We start from the raw sequence: 22,514 nt of genomic DNA, 5'->3' as shown, positions 1-22,514 counted from the left end.
ATAACATTCATTCAGAAGTATCAATGACACTTATATTTTATTCACTTTATTATAATTATTATTTTTTTGGATAGTATCAGAAGACAACTTCCAAGCTATTCCTACCCTCATTCATATATTTTAAAAATGAAAGTTTTATTGATGATGTTTTTTGTTTCTATGTTATGGTCATTTCTGGAAATTGACTGCCCAGCTTCCAATTGAATACTCCCCTCCTCATTCATAACAAAGAAAAATAGTAAACAAAAATACCAAATAAACTGACCACTCTGATAATACATGTATGTGTGTGTATTTACACACACACACACACACACACACACACACACACCACATAGCATTTTTTTTTTCCTAGTAGTCTCCTGCCTCTCTGAAGATAAGAGAAGAAAAGTTTTCACTGTATGTTCCATGGGGCTGTCACTGGTTTTTCAGTTCAGATTTTCACCTTTATTATTTTTTTCTGCTTGCACTGTGCTCTCTATATTTCTGAGATAACAGCTAACATTTAAAATAGCACTTTAAGGTTTGAAAAGTGCTTTACATACTTATGTGTGTGTATGTATACATGTGAAAAATATATATTCTTATTTGATCCTTAACCACAACCCAGTGAATCAGATACAATTATTGTTCCCATCTTCCATCTGAAGATATTCAGGCTGGGAGAGAGGCAGCTAGGTGATTCAGTAGATAGATCACCAGTTCTGAAGTCAGGAAGTTCCTGAGTTCAAATCTGACCTCAAATACTTAGTACCTGTGTGACCCTGAGCAAGTCACTTAACCATGTTTGCCTCAATTTATGATTGAAAATGACTGAATGACAATAATAATGAGGATAAGAACAACCTCTACAATGAGGAATAAAGCTCTGAAGAGATTAGTTTTTAAAGATTTTATTAATTAAAATAATACCCATGATAATCAGCCTCTGAATATTTTGTTGATTTGAATGTTGCATAAGTCATATTTTCCCCTGCAAAAGTTGTTATACTTGCTTTTACAGATTGAAAAGGGGCATGCAACAAATTGGTCCAAGCATAGACTATCAGGAACTACAGAGATTATTTAATACCACTTGAACTTCTGAATGTCTACAACATGCAAATCAAGTAATCTTTGACTTTTTCCACAAAACCTGTAATAGAGAGAAACTCACATATCCCTAAGAAGTTTAATCTGCTTTTTTAATAGCTAAAATATAGAAAGATGTTTTTTTAATTTGTTTTCATACTGAGCCTAAATTTTTCTCTTTGGAACTTCTATCTTTTCATACTAATTCCAAAGTCAAGAAGAACTAGTCTAATTAATTCATTTTCAATGATATAGTCTAAATCTGATTTTCTGACTTTATTAAATGTCCTTTCTTGGAGATTCAATTGAAATTTCAAACTGAAATAATTCTTGGACCTAATATGGTTTTTCCTAACTTTCCAAGTTTTGCTGACACTACAAACAATTTTTCCATCTCCAAGGAGTAAGCAATTTCGTTGTTGAAAAGCATAGAAAAAGAAATGTTGTACTAAAAAAACTGTTAAAAATCCATAGTTTTTCCACTAAGCAGAAACACAGTTTATAAAGACTGAATAGAAAACTGAAAAGTTCTCTTTAAGGGCAGAGAAATGACTGATACTTGAGGATATTGTGGTCCCTCAGCTCATTTGCATGTGACTTTTTAAAGGTTGTGAGGTTAAAACTCACAGTGTAGTTAATCAAATAACTCTTTGGAAACAGTGGAGGACATTAAATAAGGATTATTGGTTTCATAAATGACAGAGAGTTGGATTTGTGCATTTTATTTCATAAGGGAAAGATGAGTCATTGACCACTAGTAGGTTCTAATTTGTGCCATTAGAAGCTGTGAAGAACCCAGACGGTAGGGAGTTAAGAGGGTATCAGCACCAATTAAGAAGAGAGCAGAAGCTGAGTGAAAAGATGCTAGCAGTCACATAAAAGTGGCTTCTTTACTTAAAAACCTGCTGATTGGAAGAGAAGTACATTGAAGAAAAAGCAGAGACTGGAGTAGAGGTGCACTCTGCTGAAGTTTAAGCTATCATCCTTCAGCTCCATTTACAATTTGAAAGAAGTAACTTTCTCATAGAAGTGCCTGGTTGCTTTCTGCTGCTATCTTCTTGTTAGAGAGGAAAAAATAGAGCAAAGAGTTGCTTTGGAGAGGCTTTCCTAAGAACATGCGCTAACCGCTCATTGCAAGGCACAATTTTTCTATAGAGGGAAGATTTGGCTGGGCTTGTTTATATTTCTTAGAGAGACAACCTGAGATTTGTTTAGTGGAAAGATTCAGATGTTAATTGGACAACACAAAATATAGTCAATTGAAGAGCTGTCTGATTTTTTGTGTGTTATTTAGAAAGCCAACAGGACTAGTTTTGCAGTTTTCTAGCTTAGGGAAATTTATTATTCTTAAAATGTATTTTTCTCTGTACCCTTTTATTGATGATTTCAACAGTTCGAGTAGAAGACGAGAGGATTTTCTTAGCAGAAAGTGGGTGAAGACTAGAAAGAGGAGCAACTTTTAGAGAATTGACCATTTATTGTACAAATTATTCTTGAAGGGACAAAAGACAGCAACATTTGCAGATAGGAGTTATGAGTTGCCTCACAGACATGAACTTTTCTCCCTCATTTATTTATCTTTGTCTGCTTTACTCATGAATACCATATAAACTAGTAGGAGAGTGTGATCTAGATTTACAAGTAATATGTTGTGATATATTTGCTTATTACTACATTTCCTATCTTTTGAATAATTGTATTGAATAATTATATTTTATTGAATAATTGAATAAGAAATATACTTCTTATGCTTTGTTATTAAATAAATATTTTATGTTTAAGAGTTAATATTACCCAGGTGATTGAGTTTAAATATGTTAGAATTATAAAAGTGGGGGTTCATGAGTATTTAATAATAAAAATGTATTCCAATCCCCAAAAGGATTACCCTTAGGATGTTAAGCAAATTCAAATTCTACCATTATTGTTGTGCTCTATATCTGAGAACTTTAGACCTGATAGTGTAAAAGCAAGTTGGAGTGCATAAGTTAGTCAAAGCAGAGAGAATTCCTGCATTGGGATGCTAACTTGTGGGAGCTATCTTGACACACAGGGTACAAAGGTAAAGCTTTGATATTTTTCCTGGCTATTCCACTCTCTTCATTCCAATTAGTTTCTATCTTTTCTTTAATATAAATAGTGCTTCCTACTCATTTCTGTCATTTTCTTTCTAGTTCATATCCTCATGACTTTTTGCCTAGACTCTTCCTAAATGATCTTCCCTGTCGCTAATAACTTCAGTTCCCAAATCATCTAATTAATCACCTCCCAGACTTAACAACAACAACAAGAAAATCCCTTGATACTCCATTTCCTATATAATACTTAACCAGGTTCTTTCATCTCATATTAAAGATTCTCAAAACCTTTAGCCTATTTTCCAGTCTCATTTCATAGAGTTCTCAATAAAATATTCAATGTTCCAATCAAGCTGGAATAAGTATCCTTTTTCATTCTTTTTTTTTTTTTCCTCTTCTTCAATCTCTCTGACTGTATACATATTCCAGGAATGGGTACCTTCCCTACTTCCACTTGTACCATAACTCAGATATCTGGTCACATGTCAAGAAGTTTTTTCATGCATGATAGTATAGGGAATGGGTTACAAAAAGACCTGATTTTAAAAATATGTTCCATTACCTACTACCAGTGTGATGTCCAGCAAATTACTTAGGTTTTTGCATCTTGGTTTTCTACACTGGAAAAAAAAAATTGAGAACATTAGCCTAGATGATCTTCAAGCTCTGGAAGGTGATTTTTTTTTTCAGATGAAATCATCCCTCTCCAACTTTTTTCATTACTCTGATCTTTCCTTTGCATTTATTCACTTATTCAGAGTAAAGTCCAGTACAAAGTTATTCCTGTACAAGTATAATCTCTTTTACTTAATTGTAAAATCCTTAAAGAGTAAGGATTAAGCTATTTTCCATCTTTGTATCTCTCAAAATTTGCATAGTCTTGGCTTTCACATAGTAGTTGATTGGCAGAGGATAATGGAAATGACATTAGAATAGGAATCAAAAGACTCAAGGTCAGATCCTGATTCTTCTACCTCTGTGATCTTGGAAAAGTCTATTTTTCCTTTCTTAGTTTCTTTCAGTTGTGTAATGAGGCAGTTGAATTAAATTGACTCTAAGTTCTTTTCCAGTCTCAGTACTATAATGCTATAAATGGAATTAAATTCAATGTGAAACACTTTCATTCTGGTACAAAATACTTTGTGGTTTTTCCTCAGATATCAATTTCTTACATAGATACTATCATACATGTTTATTAAAAACAATACTATAAACGTTTTCATTACTACTTAATCAACTAAATAGTTGGACACTGAAGAAAGATATTTCTGAGGAATATAGATTTCTTTTTTTTTTAAAGTCCAAATCCTTTATCATCTCCTTCACTGTCTAGTTTTTTTGCTTGGGGCCCGAGCTAGCTTTTTTTTTTTTTTTTCTTTATTATTATAGCTTTTTATTGACAGAACATATTCATGGGTAATTTTTCAACATTGTTCCTTGCAAACACTTCTATTCCAACTTTTCCCTTCCTTCCCTCCACCCCTCCCCTAAATGGCAGGTAATCTCATACATGTTAAACATGTTAAAGTATGTCTATATACAATATATGTGTACAGATCCATACAGTTCTCTTGTTGCACAAGAAAAATCAGATTCAGAAGGCAAAAATAACCTGGGAAGAAAAATAAAAATGCAAGTAGTCCACATTCAATTCCTAGTGTTCTTTCCCTGGGTGTAGCTGATTCTGTCCATCATTGATCAATTGGAACTGAAGTGCATATTCTCATTGTCAAAAATATCTACTTCCATCAGCATATATCCTCATATGGTCTTGTTGTTGCAATGTATGATGATCTCCTGGTTCTCCTCGTTTCACTTAGCATCAGTTCATGTAAGTCTTTCCAAGCCTCTCTGTATTCATTCTGCTAGTCATTTCTTATAGAACAATAATGGAATATAGATTTCTTGGTTTAAAATTTCCCCAGGACACAGATTTTGTCTTCTTTATCTCCTAATAGTGACTATGATGATCAGTAGCATCTATCTAAAGTCATCAGCTAGCATCATGTGTAATGGAGATAAATTAGAAGCATTCCCAGTAAGATCAGGGGTGAAACAAGTTGCCTATTTTCACCATTATTATTCAATATTGTATTAGAAACATTAACTTTAGCAGTAAGAGAAGAAAAATAAGTTAAATGAATTAGAATACATAATGAGGAAACAAAATGGGTTCATGATTTAAACATAAAAAGTGACACTATAAGCAAAGGACAAAGGACCTCATATCTGTGGAGAAGGAATTAATTTGTGACCAAAGAAGAACTAGAGTACAGTATGAAATACAAAAAGGATAATTTTGATTATATTAAATTAAAAAGGTTTTATTCAAACAAAACCAATGCAGACAAGACTAGAAGAGAAGCAGAAAACTGGAAAAAATCTTTACATTCTAGGGTTCTGACAAAGGCCTAATTTCCAACATATACAGAGAAATGATTCAAATTTTATAAGAAATCAAGCCATTCTCCAATCAATAAATTGTCAAAAGATATGAACAGACTCAGATAAAGAAATTAAAACCATTCCTAGTCATATGAAAAAAGGAATCACTATTGATCAAAGAATTGCAAATTAAGAGAACTCTGAGGTACCACTCCACATATCTCAGATTGATTAAGATGACAAGAATATATAATTATTCTGATAATGACAAATGTTGGAGGGGATGTGGGAAGAGTGGGACACTAATACTTTGTTAATGGAGTTGTGAACTGACTCAATCATTCTGGAGAACAATTTGGAACTATACCCAAAGGGTTATCAAATTGTGCATACCATTTGATCCATCCAGCAGTAGTGGATGCCCATCAGTTGGAGAATGGCTGAATAAATTATGGTTTGAATAAAATGAACTATGATATGAATAAAATATGGAATATTATTGTTCTATAAGAAATGATCAGCAGGATGATTTCAGAGAGACCTGGAGAGAATTACATGAATTGATGCTAAGTAAAGTTAGTAAAACCAAGAGATCATTTTACACAGCAACAACAACATTATGTGATGATGATGGATGTGGCTCTTTTCAACAACGAGGTTATTCCAGTAGACTAGTGAGGGAGAGAGCCATCTGCATTCAGAAAGAGGACCGTCAGGACTGAATGTAGATCACAACATAATTTTTTCACCATTTTTGTTGTTGTTTGATTGCTTTTTTTTCCTCATATTTTTCCCTTTTTGATCAGATTTTTCTCCTACAGCATAGTAGGTGGGGAAATATGTGTAGAAGAATTGAATATGCTTAACATATATTGGTTTACTTGCTGTCTGGGGAAGAAGGTGAAGGAAGGGAGGGAGAACAATTTGGAACATGGGGTTTTATGGGAGTGAGTGTTGAAAACTATCTTTGCAAGTATTTTGAAAATAAAAGGCTATTAAAAAACTGATTATTATTTTTAGATTAGATGTTTGCATAATATTTTATATTGTTCTTCATAACAATTTTATTGGGCAGGTACCACAAATATTGTTTTGCCCAATTTATAGAAGAGGAAATGAAACTCAAAAAGATAATCCCTCATCCACTCCCCCTTCCCCTCCCAGCCCCATATTTTTACTACTGGAAGTGTCAAAAACAGGATTTGAATCCAGGTCTTCCAGACTCAAAATCCAGAACTACAACTGCCACAACATTCTGCCTTATATAAATCATGGCCCAGAACCTCCAAGTTCTCAGTATACATGACATAAATTTAGTCCTGGGGGCTTTTAGTTGCTGCCACTTTTGAGAAAGGATATTTCATCATTTTCTCCTTATCCCAGATTTTAAAGTTCAGGAATGTCACTATTCTTCCATAAAGTTGGGGTTCAGAATCTCTCTCGGTCTTTTTATTTTCTATAAACCCTCCTGAAAATTGAGGTTTTTCAACTCTGACACTTCTTTAGAAGGTAGTTCAGGAGTTCATACAATTACATAGCCCCTGACTATCACCATGGGTTCTACCAGGAACTTGGCGTTCAGGAACTCTTATTATTTGGCCATGTGGTTCCCCTCTCAACAATTTTTACCTCCTGAGCTATGAGGATTTTTCTCTGCTTCTCTAACACTACAACTGAGAATATGGATTCTAGAGGAGAGTATATAGAAGGGCAAGGTTTACCAACACCTACGTCACCCAGAATCCAAGTCTTCTTAGGTCTTTTATTTCCGGTCTATATTCATTTGTTTCTCTAAGTCTCTTGTACACTGACATGGAAAATATTCTTTGATTATTTTATGGACATACTAAGTCTGTCAAGAAGCACTTATTAAGCACTTTCCATGTGTCAAGAAGTATGCTTAAGCTCTGGTGTTGCAGAAAAAAATGATAGAATAATCTTTGCTTTCAAAGAGCTTATATTCTAATGAGAGAAGAGAACAATTATTTGTATATATACACATATATATGTATATAATATATGTATATGTGTAGACATATGTGCACACATGTACACGTATGTATATTTGTGTGTCACACACTGACATAGACACAGACACATGTACTTCGTAGATCTGGTACAAAAAGGTAGCTTTATCCCCTGATATCTTGGGTAGATAAAATGCTACCCAGATAAAATGCTACTGAGATTTAATCAGCTTTCATGACGATTGGACCTAGTAATGAGATATGATAAAAACCCTCTAATAATTAAAGACCCTAATAATAACATCATTAATTTGACTGACATCTTTTGAATATCACTTTATACATATTTTTTCAACAGTTATCTTTCATAGAGTTGAACATTATGGCAGATGCTTTATATATCCGTTTTCAGTCAAAACATGATTTAATGAGTTAAACATTTGAGGTAGAAATTCCCTGTAACAATGCACTTGGTAAGTCTGAGTAATAATGGTTTTAGGAAAGTTATCTATGTGTTGAGAATTGATCATCCATGGACACAAAGCTAAAAGGCACAATCTGAACACAGATTTTCCTGTTTCAAGGAATTTCTCTTTCCATTACAGTACACTATTTCTCCTTGATTATTATGCAACAAATTAAGAAACTGTTCTTGTAGATGTATATGAAAAAGATTCTAAAGTGTAAAATCCTTAACACTGTCTTTAACTTTTAAACAGTGATTATTATCTAATTCAAAGAAAGCAAAGTCCATGTGATTGCCTTCTTTTCAGCACTTTTCATTTAATGCCATTTTTTGCTTCCCATCATTTCTCTTTATATCAAATCTGCTATTTCCCTATGATGCTAATGAATTTCACTTAGAGAGATAAATGGTGCTTGGCATAGAATGAGAAGACCTGGACCTGAATAATAACTCTGATAATTACTTGCTATGTGATCATGGGAAAGAGCATTTTGTTCTTTGTTTTCTTCTTCTGCAAAATATTACTACTGTTATTGTATTTTACTATTTGTCAGTGATAAACAGTAAATAATAACTGTAAATAGTTAAATAGATAAATAGTAAATAATAAATAAAAAGGATAGTTTTACTATAAGCAGAATTCTACATTGTAAACTTTAAATCATTTTATTAATGTGAATAGTATTGTTATAACATATCCTCCAATTTAAACAGTTTGACATTTTACACAGATTTTTAAAAATAGTTCATGCAATAATACAATATTAAAAGGACACCTCTCTCTCTCTCTCTCTCTCTCTCTCTCTCTCTCTCTCTCTCTCTGATCCTCTTTGATTCTGTCAAAAATAACATTAATTTTTCTTTATAGAAAATAAATTGGCTTGGAGAATTTCAGATCACTAGATCAATGACAATTCCAGAAAGAGTCATTAAATCATAGCTTGGGAATTTGAATTCTGTTTTTATAATTGTCACAAATTTAGGAATGAGTAAACATCACTGACAAAATGGAATTTATAGTAAATAGAGATTAAATTATACTGAATAATTAAATTATATTTAACCAGATAACTTAAGGAGCTTGTATCATTAGAGCATAATTAATGAGTTTGTTGTGGAAGTTATGGGTTCTTGAAGGGGACCATGGCATTAAGAGATGATGCCATGACCTGTAAGTAATTGGATTTAAGTGAGACAGGTGCAAAAGTTAGCAGTCTCCCTTTCTTCTCCAGAACCATCTGGGTCCAATGGTAAGATTAGGATGCCTGGAAATGGTCCTGGATTCACTACGAGACCTTGGCCCATTAAAGCTATGATATTTAATAGGTCTCAGTTTGACTGAGGCAACACCCATTCACTGACTAAAATTAGATAAGAAGTGAAACAGAGAAGGGCCTTTTTAACCTAATCAAAAATAATTTTTAAAAAATCAATCTGGTAGGAAAAAACTCATAGGTTTTCTGGCAAAACAGAAACCAGTGTTATTTACATTTACTCTTAGCCAATCAAGCCCCAAACTGACCAAGTGGATCTTGGCCTGGGACCTATAATTGGCTAATCACTTGGAGCCGGGATGATTAGTATTTAAGGTATGGTCCTTAAGAAAGAAATCTAGGATTGCAAACCCCAAGATTTCTTCTGAGATTTCAGGGATCAAAATTTGCATTCATTAGGGCAGAGTATCTGCTGTTAAAGGTATAATATGCTATGTAGAGAGAGAAAAATGAAGGGAGAGAAGTTATCGTTCTAAAGATGTTCTGAAACTTAAGGATTTTACTTGTATGAAGAGTTATAACTCACATAAAAAGGAAAAAAAATGCTGAAGAAACTTATGGAGATGATAGAAGAATGTATTTATTAAGCTGGGTACAAAAACAACTTTTCAAGAAAATTCAAATGAATCCAAGTTGAACTTGTCATTATGCAAATGTGTGAATTAATTTCTAATGTAATACAAATAGTGTTTTTACCTAGGAACTCATATTTTGATTAATTTAAAAAATAACCCAATAACTTTTCATAAATCATAACTAAAGAATCACAGAATTTCAAATTGGATAGGACCTTAATGATCATTTTGTTAAACCTATACCTAAATGAGAATCACTTCTATACGTCTGATAAAACTGCTCTTTCTTTCATGAGACATCTCTTCTAATAATCATATAGGAAAAAGAAAAATAAGCTTTTATTAGCATCTTAATGAATGAAGTAGTTTATTGGAAGTATTAAGAGTTTCCTTCATGAATGATAAAAATTATCTTCACAATCTCTGCAATAACACTAGTCCTTTGAATTCAAAGATTCCAATTTTCACCAACATGCTGGCTTTTACTTGAATCATAAACATTTGAATGAATGTCTTTAGGTGGTAGATTTAAAACATTAAAATGAATAGAGGACCAGGAGACCACTGATGAGATTCCTTTCCTTATTTTTGAATTTAAAAATACTTTCCATATTTTTTCAAAATATCATATAATTGAGAATCATTCTTATCAGAGCAACATAACTAGGACTTAATTTACTCATAACAAATTAGACTAGAAATCATCTCCCTCTCTTCCTCTCTCCTGCCCATCCTCCCTCCCTTGCTCTCTCCTCACCCTTTCTTCCTCCTTTTCTCCTTCTCCTTTTTTCCTTTCCTCCCTCCCTCCCTCTCTCCCTTCCTTCATTCCTTCCTTTTCTTCATCTCTCCCTACTTCCAATCTTTCCTTCCTTCCTACTTTGCTTTCTCCCTTCCTCTCCTCCTCCCTCTCTTCTGTTCTTTCTTCTTTTGTAGCCTTTCCTTATTTAGCAAAGCACAAGTCAACTTATATTGCCATTATAGTCTTTAATTTCAATTACTATTTATATTTGAGCTCTAAATAAGAGAGATACTATCATTGCTCCTATAACTACAAGTTATTCCTTTGTCCTTTCTTCAAAATTATTGAAAGTTTATGAACAATTTTCTTACAATGATATTCATAATGGTAACTTATTAGCTGTAATGATTCTTATGTCTTGTTATCGTTTGTTACAAAATTCAGAGTTGCAAAGAAAGTATCTTTCTAAGTCTATAAAGGAAACAATTTCCTTATATGGTAAATATTGTATTATTCTGCTATTATATATGCATGCATGTGTAAATATGTGTGTATATATGTTTATGTACACATTTCCCCCTAACAAGAAAATAAAACAACCTCCAAAATCTCCAATAGTGGCCACAGAACTGAGAAAATAGAATAGCCTGAACACAAAGAGCAACCAGAAAAGGGTAAGGGTATTATTGTTATTTAGTTATTTTTAGTCATGTCCAATTATTTAGGACTCCCTTTTAGAGTTTTCATCACAAAGATATTAGGATATTTGTCATTTCATTCTCCAGCTAATGCTGAACTGAAGAAATCAAACTGAAATCAATAAGGTTAAGTGACTTGCTTAGGGTAACACAGCAGGTGTTTAAAGTCAAATTTGAATTGATTTCACACCCAGAACTCTATCCACTGTATCACCTAGCTGTACAATAATATTGTATTACATACAATAGAAACTTCATATTTCTAGTTAATATTGTCTAGTTAAAGCACAAGTAGTATGGCCTTTCTTCTTCTACCTCTATATATTCCATTGGATGTATTCTATTTCAGGTAGCAAAGAATGAATATTTATATATGTAAATAAAAATACCCTGTTTAGAAATACTGAACAAGTGAAATATAGTTGACTAGATTACTATTTCTAATAACATCTGTAATTACTGAACATCTTATACAGGAATAGTTTTGTACCCTTTGGCACATTAATTACTCTAATCTTGAAAGGAGAATATTCTAAAAGCACAGATTTGCTCACATTTCACATATAGTGTTCTAAATATTTAAGGTACAGAAAGGGGAACTTACCCGGGCCTTTTGTTCCATCTCTAGCATTAGTCTTTCATGTTGTTCTGCTATTGCCAAGGTTGCAGAGTGTACCTTTTGATAGATCATTTCCCCTTCTCTTGTTTGAAAAGTGAATAGTCCTTCTCCTGTATCACACATCCTGTGAAAATGAATCAAGGGGAAGACATGAACAGAATATTTTTGTTAAAATACTAAGTTTCTTTGAAACTTTTAGAGATTTTAATTAATTCCTTGAAATAAGATATGGAAAAATCACACCAAAACAAAATCAAAACAGTCAACCACCAATGCCACGATCAGCAAATAAGTATTAACAAAAAATCAAGTATTCTAAAAGAGAACAAAATTAAAGGAATGAGATGCTTAATGAGCATTAATTGTAATCAAGGACATATTCTTAAGAATATTTATATTGACAAAAGACATTACAGTATACTCACCCACACCCACAATCACAACCCGACCCACACCCCCACATACTTCCATTCACAAACATACTCACACACATACAACTCTCCCCATCCCATCAATACACACACACACACATATATATATAATGAACTGAGTAATAAATGTCATTACTTATTTTCTTTAAATATGTCCAATATTCAAAGAAAGCCTAACTCTGAGATAGTAATGTCTCAATTGAAATATTTTATTCATATAATAAATGTATGACATCTGGGGAAAAAACAAATAAAAAAAGAAACTGATGTAGCTTTTAATTAATAATTATACACTTCAAAGATCTATGATTTCATTAGTATTGTTAAACTAAGTGATTCAGTAGATAAAATATTGAACTTAAAGTCAGGAATGTTGAGTTCAAATCCTGTCTCAGCCATCTACTACATACAAAGTTGTATAACTTTGGCAAGTCATTAAGGTCTTAAAAAAGAAAATAACTTTGAAAATTAGAATTAAGATGTAATGGGGATAAATTGGAACCATTCTCAATAACATCAGGAGTGAAGCAAGGTTGCCCACTATTGCCATTAGTATTTAATATTGTATTAGGAATGCTAATTTTAGTGGTAAGAGAAGAAAAAGAGATTAAGGGAATTAGAGTAGGTAATGAGGAAACCAAATTATCACTCTTTGCAAATGATATGATGGTATATTTAGAGAACTACAGAGATTCTACTAAAAAGCTATTAGAAATAATCCACAAATTTAGCAAAGTTGCAGGATACAAAATAAATTCACATAAATCATCAGAATTTTTATACATCACTAACAAAATCCAACATCAAAAGATACAAAGAGAAATTCCATTTAAAATAACTGTCGATAGTATAAAATATTTGGAACTCTATCTGCCAAGGGAAAGTCAGGAACTATATGAGCAAAACTATAAAACACTTTCCACACAAATAAAGTCAGATCTAAAGAATTGGAAAAATATCAAGTACTCTTGAATCGGTCAAGCGAATATAATAAAGATGACAATACTACCTAAACTAATTTATTGATTTAGTGCTATACCAATTAAATTCTCAAGAAACTATTTTACTGACCTAGAAAAAAATAACAGAATTCATCTGGAAGAACAAAAAATCAAGAATTTCAACAGAACCAATGGAAAAAAAAATCAAAAGAAGGTGGCCTAACTGTACCAGATTTAAAACTATATTATAAAGCAGTGGTCATCAAAACAATCTGGTATTGGCTAAGAAATTGACTTGTTTATCAGGGGAATAAGTTAAGTTCACAGGAAAAAACAGTCAATAATTATAGCAATTTAGTGTTTGATAAGCCCAAACACCCCAGGTTTTGGGAATGAATTCACTATTTGACAAAAAACTGCTGGGAAAATTGGAAACTAGTATGGCAGAAACTAGGCATTGACCCACACTTAACACTGTACACAAAGATAAGGTCAAAATGGGCTCATGATCTAGACATAAAGGTTTCATTTCCAAAAGAGAGAGAGAGAGAGAGAGAGAGAGAGAGAGAAAATTGACTCAGATTTAGAAGAAATCAAGTCATTCTCCAATTGATAAATGGTCAAAGGATAAGGACAGACAATTTTCAGATGAAGAAATTGAAACTATTTCTCGTCATACGAAAAAGTGTTCCAAATCACTATTGATCAGAGAAATGCAAATTAAGACAACTCTGAGATATCACTACACATCTGTCAGATTGGCTAGGATGACAGGAAAAGATAATGATGGATGTTAGAGGTGATGTGGGAAAACTGGGACACTGATAAATTGTTGGTGGAATTGTGAACAGATCCAGCCATTCTGAAGAGCAATTTGGAACTATGCTCAAAAAGTTATCAAACTGTGCATATCCTTTGATACAGCAGGGTTACTACTGAGCTTATATCCCAAAGAGATCTTAAAGGAGGGAAAGGGACCCACATTTGCAAAAATGTTCATTGCAGCCCTTTTTGTAGTGTTAGAAACTGGAAACTGAATGGGTGCCCATCAATTGGAGAATGGCTGAATAAATTGTGATATATGAATGTTATAGAATATTATTGTTTTGTAAGAAATGACCAACAGGAGGATTTCAGAGAAGCCTGGAGAGATTTACATGAATTGATGCTAAGTGAAATGAGCAGAACCAGATCACTGTACACAACAACAAGACTATACAATTCTGATAGATATGGCTCCCTTCAGCAATGAGATAATTCCAACCAATTCCAATTGTCCAGTAATGAAGAGATTCATCTACACCCAGAGAGAGAACTCTGGGAAATGAGTGTGGACCACAACATAGCATTTTCACTCTTTCTGTTATTGTTTGCTTGCATTTTTGTTTTCCTTCTCAGGTTTTCTTCTTTCTTTCCAGATCTGATTTTACTTGTGCTGCAAGATAACTGTATAAATATGTATACATATATTGGATTTAACATATATTTTAATATATTTAACATGTATTAGACTACTTGCCATCTAGGAGAAAGGGGTGGGAGGAAGGAGGGGAAAATTTGGAACAGAAGGTTTTGCAAGAGTCAATGTTGAAAAATTAACCATGCATATGTTTTATAAATAAAAAAAATAAAGAAAAGTAGAATTAAGCAAGGGGAAACCAGTAAAATTATTCTCAATTTCAAATATTCTAGATTTTGTCTGAAATAAATCTGAACTCAATAGAAAATTTAACATGTAAGAGAAACTATGAAAGACTAATTTCAAGGAATTCTAAAGACAAATTGTTTGTATTTTATATATGGAAATGTAACCCATATGTCAAAGACTGATATTAAAAAAAAGATTGGGATAGAGTTAAATGTGATGTGACTCTTAAAAGCAAAATCATGTAGGAAAAGATAAAAATAGCAATTATATTGTATGAATTAAGTACAAAAGTAAAAAATGACACAGGAATCAGAAGAAGGCAAGGTAGTAGTTCTGAACTCCTACTCACATTGGGAATGGGTTACAGAGGGAACATATACATACATACATACATACATACATACATATCCAGAAGGTGTAACACTCTCTAAAATCTACAAAGAAATAAGAGAGGGAAAAGGATAGGATGTGTAGAGGGCTGAAACTCTGAATCAGAAAAGAGAGCATTTAAGGTTACCTATTCAATGTTTACTCTATTAGCGTATATTTGGATGATGGCTCTCCTCACCATTGGTGCTTGGTGAATGTTTGATAGTAAGATAATCTTAAGTAAGGATTGGAGGGTAGAGGAAGAGAAGTGAGTCACTTGGTGACAGGACAAGGAGGAGAGGCTAGACTCTGGACTCCAGAATCCAGGATATATCTTTGGCAATCTATGTGGCAGCTTGCCTGCCTCCTTCACTTCTCCCCCTAAAGACTCTGATTTATCTGACTCTGGCTGACCCTGAGGCCCTCCAGGGAGCTAGCCTGTACTTTACAAAGATGGGTTATGGAAGATTATGCAAATTAATGGGAGTGGAATAAAGTTTGTAGATAAATGGGGATGGAATAAAAAGGTTGGGGAAGATTGAGCAGGAAGAATATAAGGAAAGGATTCAAGGACAGAGATATTAAGTAATATCAATGGAAGTTTATAGTAGAAGAGATATACACAAACACAGTAACAATGATTAAAAGTAGAATTTATTAGAAAAAAGTAGGGGTAACAATAATTGTTCTCTGAAAGAGTCAGACAAAAAAGATTCAATCAAGAAAGAATTTTACATTACAAGTCAGCTATATTAATATTGTTTTAAATGTATGCTATGCATATATATATGTATGTCTACATATACATATATGTGAATGTGTATAATGTATGTCTGTATGTGTATTTATGTGTACACACACACACACACACACACACACACAAATAGATCCATTTTTAACTGTAGTTTGTTTGGAGTTGTGAGAGGAGAGGAAAGGGGGAAAAAAGAATAAACTAAAAACTGCACATCAGAAAACAAAAGAAAACCTACAAGAAACAAAGAAAAGATGGACAGGTAACAATACAATGTATTCTATTATTATATAAGCTTCCCTGAAATGGAAATTTATTTTACATATTTTGAATTCTCCCTTATGTTCTGCTGGGCACAAGACAATGTTTTTTCTTCCTTCCTTTTTTTTTTTTTGTCTTTATTTTTCTTTCTTTTATTGTAGTAAGTTTACTTATTTTTTAATTTGAATTGTTTTATAAATCATTATAGGAGAGAAAAATCAGAGAAAAGGGGGAAAACCATGGGAGAGAGAGAAAAAAGGAAGTGACTATAGCATGTGTTGATTTACATTTTGTCTCCTTAGTTCTTTTTCTGGATGTAGATGGCATTTTTAGTCCAAAAATCTATTGGGATTGCTTTGGATCACTGAATTATTGAGAAAAACCAAGCCTTTTATAGTTGATCATCACATATTTTTGCTGTTATTGTGTACATGTATACAATGTATTTCTGGTTCTGCTTGTTTTGCTCAGCATCAGTTGATGTCAATCTTTCCAGGCCTTTCTATAGTCAGCTTTTTATAGAACAATAATATTCCAGTATCTTCATGTACCATAACTTGTCCAGCCATTCCCCAATTGATGCACATTCACTTTTTTTTCCCAATTCTTTGCTAGTACAAAAAGAACTGCTACAGACATTTTTGCACTTGTGGGTACTTTTCCCTCCTTTATAATTTCCTTGGGATTCAGACCCAGTTATGACACTGCTGAATTTGGGCAGAGTTCTAGATTGCTCTTCGGAGTGATTACATCATTTCACAATTCCAACAATGCATTAGTCCCTGTTTTCCCACAACCCCTTGAAAATTTATCATCTTTTCTTGTCATCTTAGACAATCTGAGAGGCATGAAGTGGCATCTTAGAATTGTCTTAATTTGCATTTCTTTAATCAATAATAACTTAGAGCATTTTTCATACAATTATAAATGGCTTTAATTTCATCATCTGAAAATTCTCTGTTCATATCCTTTGATCATTCATCAATATGGGAATGAATTGCATTCTTATAAATTTGACACAATTCTTTATATACTTTAGAAAAGTGACCTTTATCAGAAATATTGGCTATAAAGATTTTCCCCCAGCTTTGTACTTCCCCTTTAATCCTATTTCTGTGGTTTTGTTTGTGAAAAACCTTTTTATTTAATATAATCAGAGTTGTCCATTTTGGTTTTCATAATGTTCTCTACTTCCTCCCTTCTCCAATGATCTAATAGCTAAATTATCACTTGTTCTCCTAATTTGTTGGTTATCCAAAGCATATATCCATTTTGACCTTATTTTAGAATAGGAAATGAGATGTAAGTCTATGCCGAGTTTCTAGTATATTATTTTCCAGTTTGCCAAATAATTTTTGTCAAATAGTGAACTCTTATTCCAGAACTTGAAGTTTGGGTGTTTATCAAATATTACATTGCTATAGGCCTTGATTGTTATGTCATGTGTATCTAAGTATTTCATTGATCCACCACTCTTATTTATTAGCTAGTACCAAATGGTTTTGATGACAGCTGCTTTAAAATATAGTTTTAGATTTGATATTGGTAAGCCACCATTCTTTGTATTTTTTTTTTCATTAATTCCCTTGATATTCTTGACCTTTTGTTTTTCCAGATGAATTTTGTTATTTTTTCTAGTTCTCTATTTTGTCCAGTTCTCAATTATGGTAATAGTTTTCCTGATAGTGAACCAACCCTGCATTTCTGGTATAAATTGTCTTTATTTTTCTATATTGTTTTTTCCTTACTTTGCATCTAAGTTTTAAATAAATAAATAATTTAAAAAAAATGTTTTGTAAGAACAAAGAATGAGGATAATATAAATAATAACTTTCTCCTTTGGAACAGGTAATAATGAATAGATAGAAAATTATAGGTAAGAATTTTGAGCAATGGGAAAACACCCAGAATATAACTTAGAAGGTATTCAACATTAAAAACATGACTATAAGTTCTACAAAAACATTTTTCAATTATTCTTTTATCTCCCCCATAATATAGAGCAGTTCTCTGCACATAATAGCTACTTAATAAATGAAATGTTCACTGAATAAAAGTCAATAATGTAAAGATTGCTACCCTTCAGGAAAAGACCACAATACATAGACTTATTTCCAAGAAAAAAAAAACAAAAACATAACTTAAAATCATCAAAATGATTAACTGGGTTGATTTTTTTTTAAGTTTTCTGATGAGACTGTATAAAAGATTTGCAGAAAAGTTCCTTTTGGCTCAATTTTTTCTGCATGCAGCTGAAAAGATGCTGCTTGTTTCCCTACGAATCTCAAAGGAATTTCCAGAAGAAATGAAATGTCTCAAGAGGTTTTAGACATTATAGAATCAGCAATTGGGATCCCGTAGGGCACCATATAGCCTGCACTTAGCTTTTGTGGAAAGAGATCTTAATAAAATTCAAACAGCGTGAAATGGAAAGTCTAGGGAAAAATGAAGAGTTTTTTCAAAGTAAAATAAAACAAGATTTTTCTTGTTGCTGTTGATTCAGAAGGGGACAAGAAGATAACCACTACAATGACAAAATAAGAGGTGGCAATAATTGAATTTGGGTTTTGAGTTTTGTTCATTGTTTTATCAAGGCAAAAAAAAACAACCCTCCACCCACTTGATTATCTGTTATTTAGGAAATATAATCAAGGCAAAAAATTCTTATTTTATACTCAATAATGAAAAAGCAATTATCTATGGACAGATCATACCCTTTTAAATGAATCTTTCAAGTAGAAAAGTCTTCCTAAAATGTCTTTTTTAATTACAAAAAAAAAACCAGTTAAGTTTTACTTTTCTACAAGAAAAGAAAAGCTTGGATTTTTTCTTTTAATTGTATTCTTTGCTCCCTGTCTTCAAGAAAGGATATATTCATGGGAGAATGGAAAAAAGGAAATTAATAAAAAAGTTGAACAGAAAAACAACAGAAAAACAATTGTGTTTGTAGTTAAAAATGTTTTTTTTTTTTTTTTTTTTGATTTTTTTTTTTTATTTAATAATTACATTATATTGACACTCATTTCTGTTCCGATTTTTTTCCCCTCCCTCCCTCCACCCCCTCCCCTAGATGGCAGGCAGTCCTTTATATGTTGGATATGTTGCAGTATATCCTAGATACAATATATGTTTGCAGAACCGAACAGTTCTCTTGTTGCGTAGGAGAATTGGATTCAGAAGGTATAAATAATCGGGAAGAAAAACAAAAATGCAGATAGTTCACATTCGTTTCCAGTGTTCTTTCTTTGGGTGTAGCTGCTTTTGTCCGTCATTTATCAATTGAAACTCAGGTCTCTTTGTCAAAGAAATCCACTTCCATCAAAATATGTCCTCATACAATATCGTTGTCGAAGTGTATAATGATCTCCTGGTTCTGCTCATTTCACTTAGCATCAGTTCATGAAGGTCTCTCCAAGCCTCTCTGTATTCATCCTGCTGGTCATTTCTTACAGAACAATAATATTCCATAACATTCATATACCACAATTTACCCAGCCATTCTCCAATTGATGGGCATCCATTCATTTTCCAGTTTCTAGCCACTACAAACAGGGCTGCTACAAACATTTTGGCACATACAGGTCCCTTTCCCTTCTTTAGTATTTCTTTGGGATATAAGCCCAATAGAAACACTGCTGGATCAAAGGATATGCACATTTTGATAATTTTTTGGGCATAATTCCAGATTGCTCTCCAGAATGGTTGGATTCGTTCACAACTCCACCAACAATGCATTAGTGTCCCAGTTTTCCCGCATCCCAAAATGTTTTTTTTCTTTAACAGATAACATCAGATGCAAAAGCAAGATTCATATAATTATTTGGGAAATGAGGAGAAATAAAAATTTGAGAAAAAAATGAAACATTCTTCTCTGCAATATAATAATATAACCACTTCCTACTTTATATAGCCACATGAACTTTTAAAAATATTTGCATCCAGCTAATAAGGCTAAAGATAACATGTGGGAAAACTTTATTATTACAAGTTTATAATGCTCCAGGCAAAGATTACTGCATCATACTTTCAGTTATTGAGAAGGAAAGATTGGAAATAACTTATAGTTGTTTTCTTTGGTCACATCAATGATGAGGACAATTGCATATGGAAAGGATGGTGACAGGGGACAAAAAACTAATAACCAATTGAAAGGTGTTAGTGGCAGATCACAATTTATAACTTCTCAGTGAGTAGGGAGATGATAATTGGATGTTTCTTTCTATATCTTACTAATATTTAATCAGAGAATTTGAGAGTTGGAAGGATTTAAACTAGTCTAATTTATGTCTGAAATAGGAAAGCTTTCCATAATATTCCTGGCAAGTTTATCATTGACCTTCTATTGTTTAGCTTTCCAGAGTTATAGAACTCAGTGCTTCTTGAGGAAGCTATTTGAGTTTTATACAACTCAGTTTGTTAATAAATTCTTCATTTTATTAAACTCATATTTTTTGACCCATAGCTTTTGTGCACACATTGATACTAGTTGGTGTGCCAAAGCCAACACTTTTAATCCCTCTCCAATATAATAACTTTAGATATATCTGAAGATTTCTATTACAGACCTCTTCTCTAAATTAAATGTTTTCTTTGAAGATTACTACTATAATCCTCTTTCCTAGGCTAGTTAACTTCCAATGATTCTTTTGTGGCATGGTTTCCAGACTCTTCAGTATTTTGTTGACAATATTCTTGAAGTACTTCAGTTTTTCCATACCTCTCCTTAAATACGGCTCCCAGAACTGAACTTAACACTACAGATAGGACCTGACCAGGAAAAAGTACAGAAGGACTATTATCTGATTCATTTAGAATACTTTGCTTCTATTGGTACAAACTAAGAAATGAAAACCCAATGTAGGATAAAGCTCTACTCTGAACATAGCTTGGAAAATATTACTTTATTAAGGGTACACTGATAAACATCAAAGGAAATGCCTTGGCAACTATGGTATCATAGATACTTAGATACTATCATGATTAGCTGAGGCCTTAATTTCTGGAAAAAAAAAAAAAACAGACTCCTTTTCCTCAAGTCATCAGTCAAGGGAGTTATTATCAGGAAATCAATTTTAAGTACATCATCTAGCCCAAAGAATAAAGAATTAAAAAAAATTATTGTCCAGGCTATGATATGAATATATTAACCACACATTGAGGTCTATTTACATATACATATACAAACATTATATAAACATATAGTACACTTTGTTTTGCTTGGCATTGTCAAAAGATAATAGGGAAGGTTAAATGGATAAAATGGATAAAAATGGGCAGTGAATTGGACTACATTTGGGAAATTATGAAGGACTTTGGTGATTCCAAATTATTATCTGAAAAAAAGCTTATGAATAAGCAAAATAATCTCTGAAAACATCATTCTACTACCATATGGCTTCTAATAATGAAAAACTAGAATCTTCAAAGAGTCACAATTATTGACAATCCAAAAAGTAAAAGAGAAACACATGACATGTACAAGTAGTCTGCAACTTTTCTAATGACAATTTATGGGACAGGAATAACATAAAAGGTATCATCTAGAACATTCATAATAGGAAAAGTAAGTAAGGTGGTTACAAATCAGGAAGAAAAGATAACTGAATACTGTATGTTTAAAGACTATGAAGAATGTCTTCAATATATTAATTTATGTAGCTCTTCTATGGAGGAGTTATAGCAGATTAGGTACAATAACTAGAGAAAATCAGATAGTGTAGGTTTGGAATATGTACAAGTTGATGTATTGCTAGCATTTAACCATCAAAGTATAATAGCAAAATATATACAAAACTTTGTCACTTCCACATGCTTATTCAAATTATTATTTTTTTGTAGTGTGGAATTATGAAGATGAAATTCTTATTGATATGAAAATCATAAAGCATAGGGAGTCTTGATAGAGTTATTAGATATAGATAGCATAACCTAAAATATACTTTTATAATCTTCATCCGTGGTTAAAAAATAAATATATGTACATGTGTACATATGTATAGGTGAAATCATCCTAAAGATGGATGCAATGATCTTAGGTAATTTCTTTCATCACTAATTTCATACGGAGTATATTCCTATTTTTTAAAGAACTAGATAGATAACCCTCAGATATACCAATTTAAATGTCAAATAGGAGAATAAAGCAAAGGATCTAGCCTAAAGACACAATGGCACTTTTGTAGAATATTAAAAATTTAATGTTTAATTATAGAAAATAATGAAATTCTTAACAGCACAGCTT

At 32.4% G+C, this 22,514-nt stretch overlaps 1 protein-coding gene across 1 annotated transcript in view; it reads right to left on the bottom strand.

Moving 5' to 3' along the window:
* DOK6 (docking protein 6) overlaps positions 1–22,514 on the bottom strand; it is a 725,210-nt gene that overhangs the window by 157,815 nt on the left and 544,881 nt on the right. Inside the window, exon 6 of the mRNA XM_051970535.1 lies at positions 11,858–11,996. Coding sequence (XP_051826495.1) covers positions 11,858–11,996 — 139 coding nt within the window. The remainder of the gene's footprint in view (positions 1–11,857; positions 11,997–22,514) is intronic.

The sequence above is a fragment of the Antechinus flavipes genome, chromosome 1 (genome assembly GCF_016432865.1).
Source record: "Antechinus flavipes isolate AdamAnt ecotype Samford, QLD, Australia chromosome 1, AdamAnt_v2, whole genome shotgun sequence".
NCBI classification, from domain to species: Eukaryota; Metazoa; Chordata; class Mammalia; order Dasyuromorphia; family Dasyuridae; genus Antechinus; species Antechinus flavipes.
Note: the sequence above shows the minus strand (reverse complement) of the source record. Positions and strands in the feature narration are given on the sequence as shown.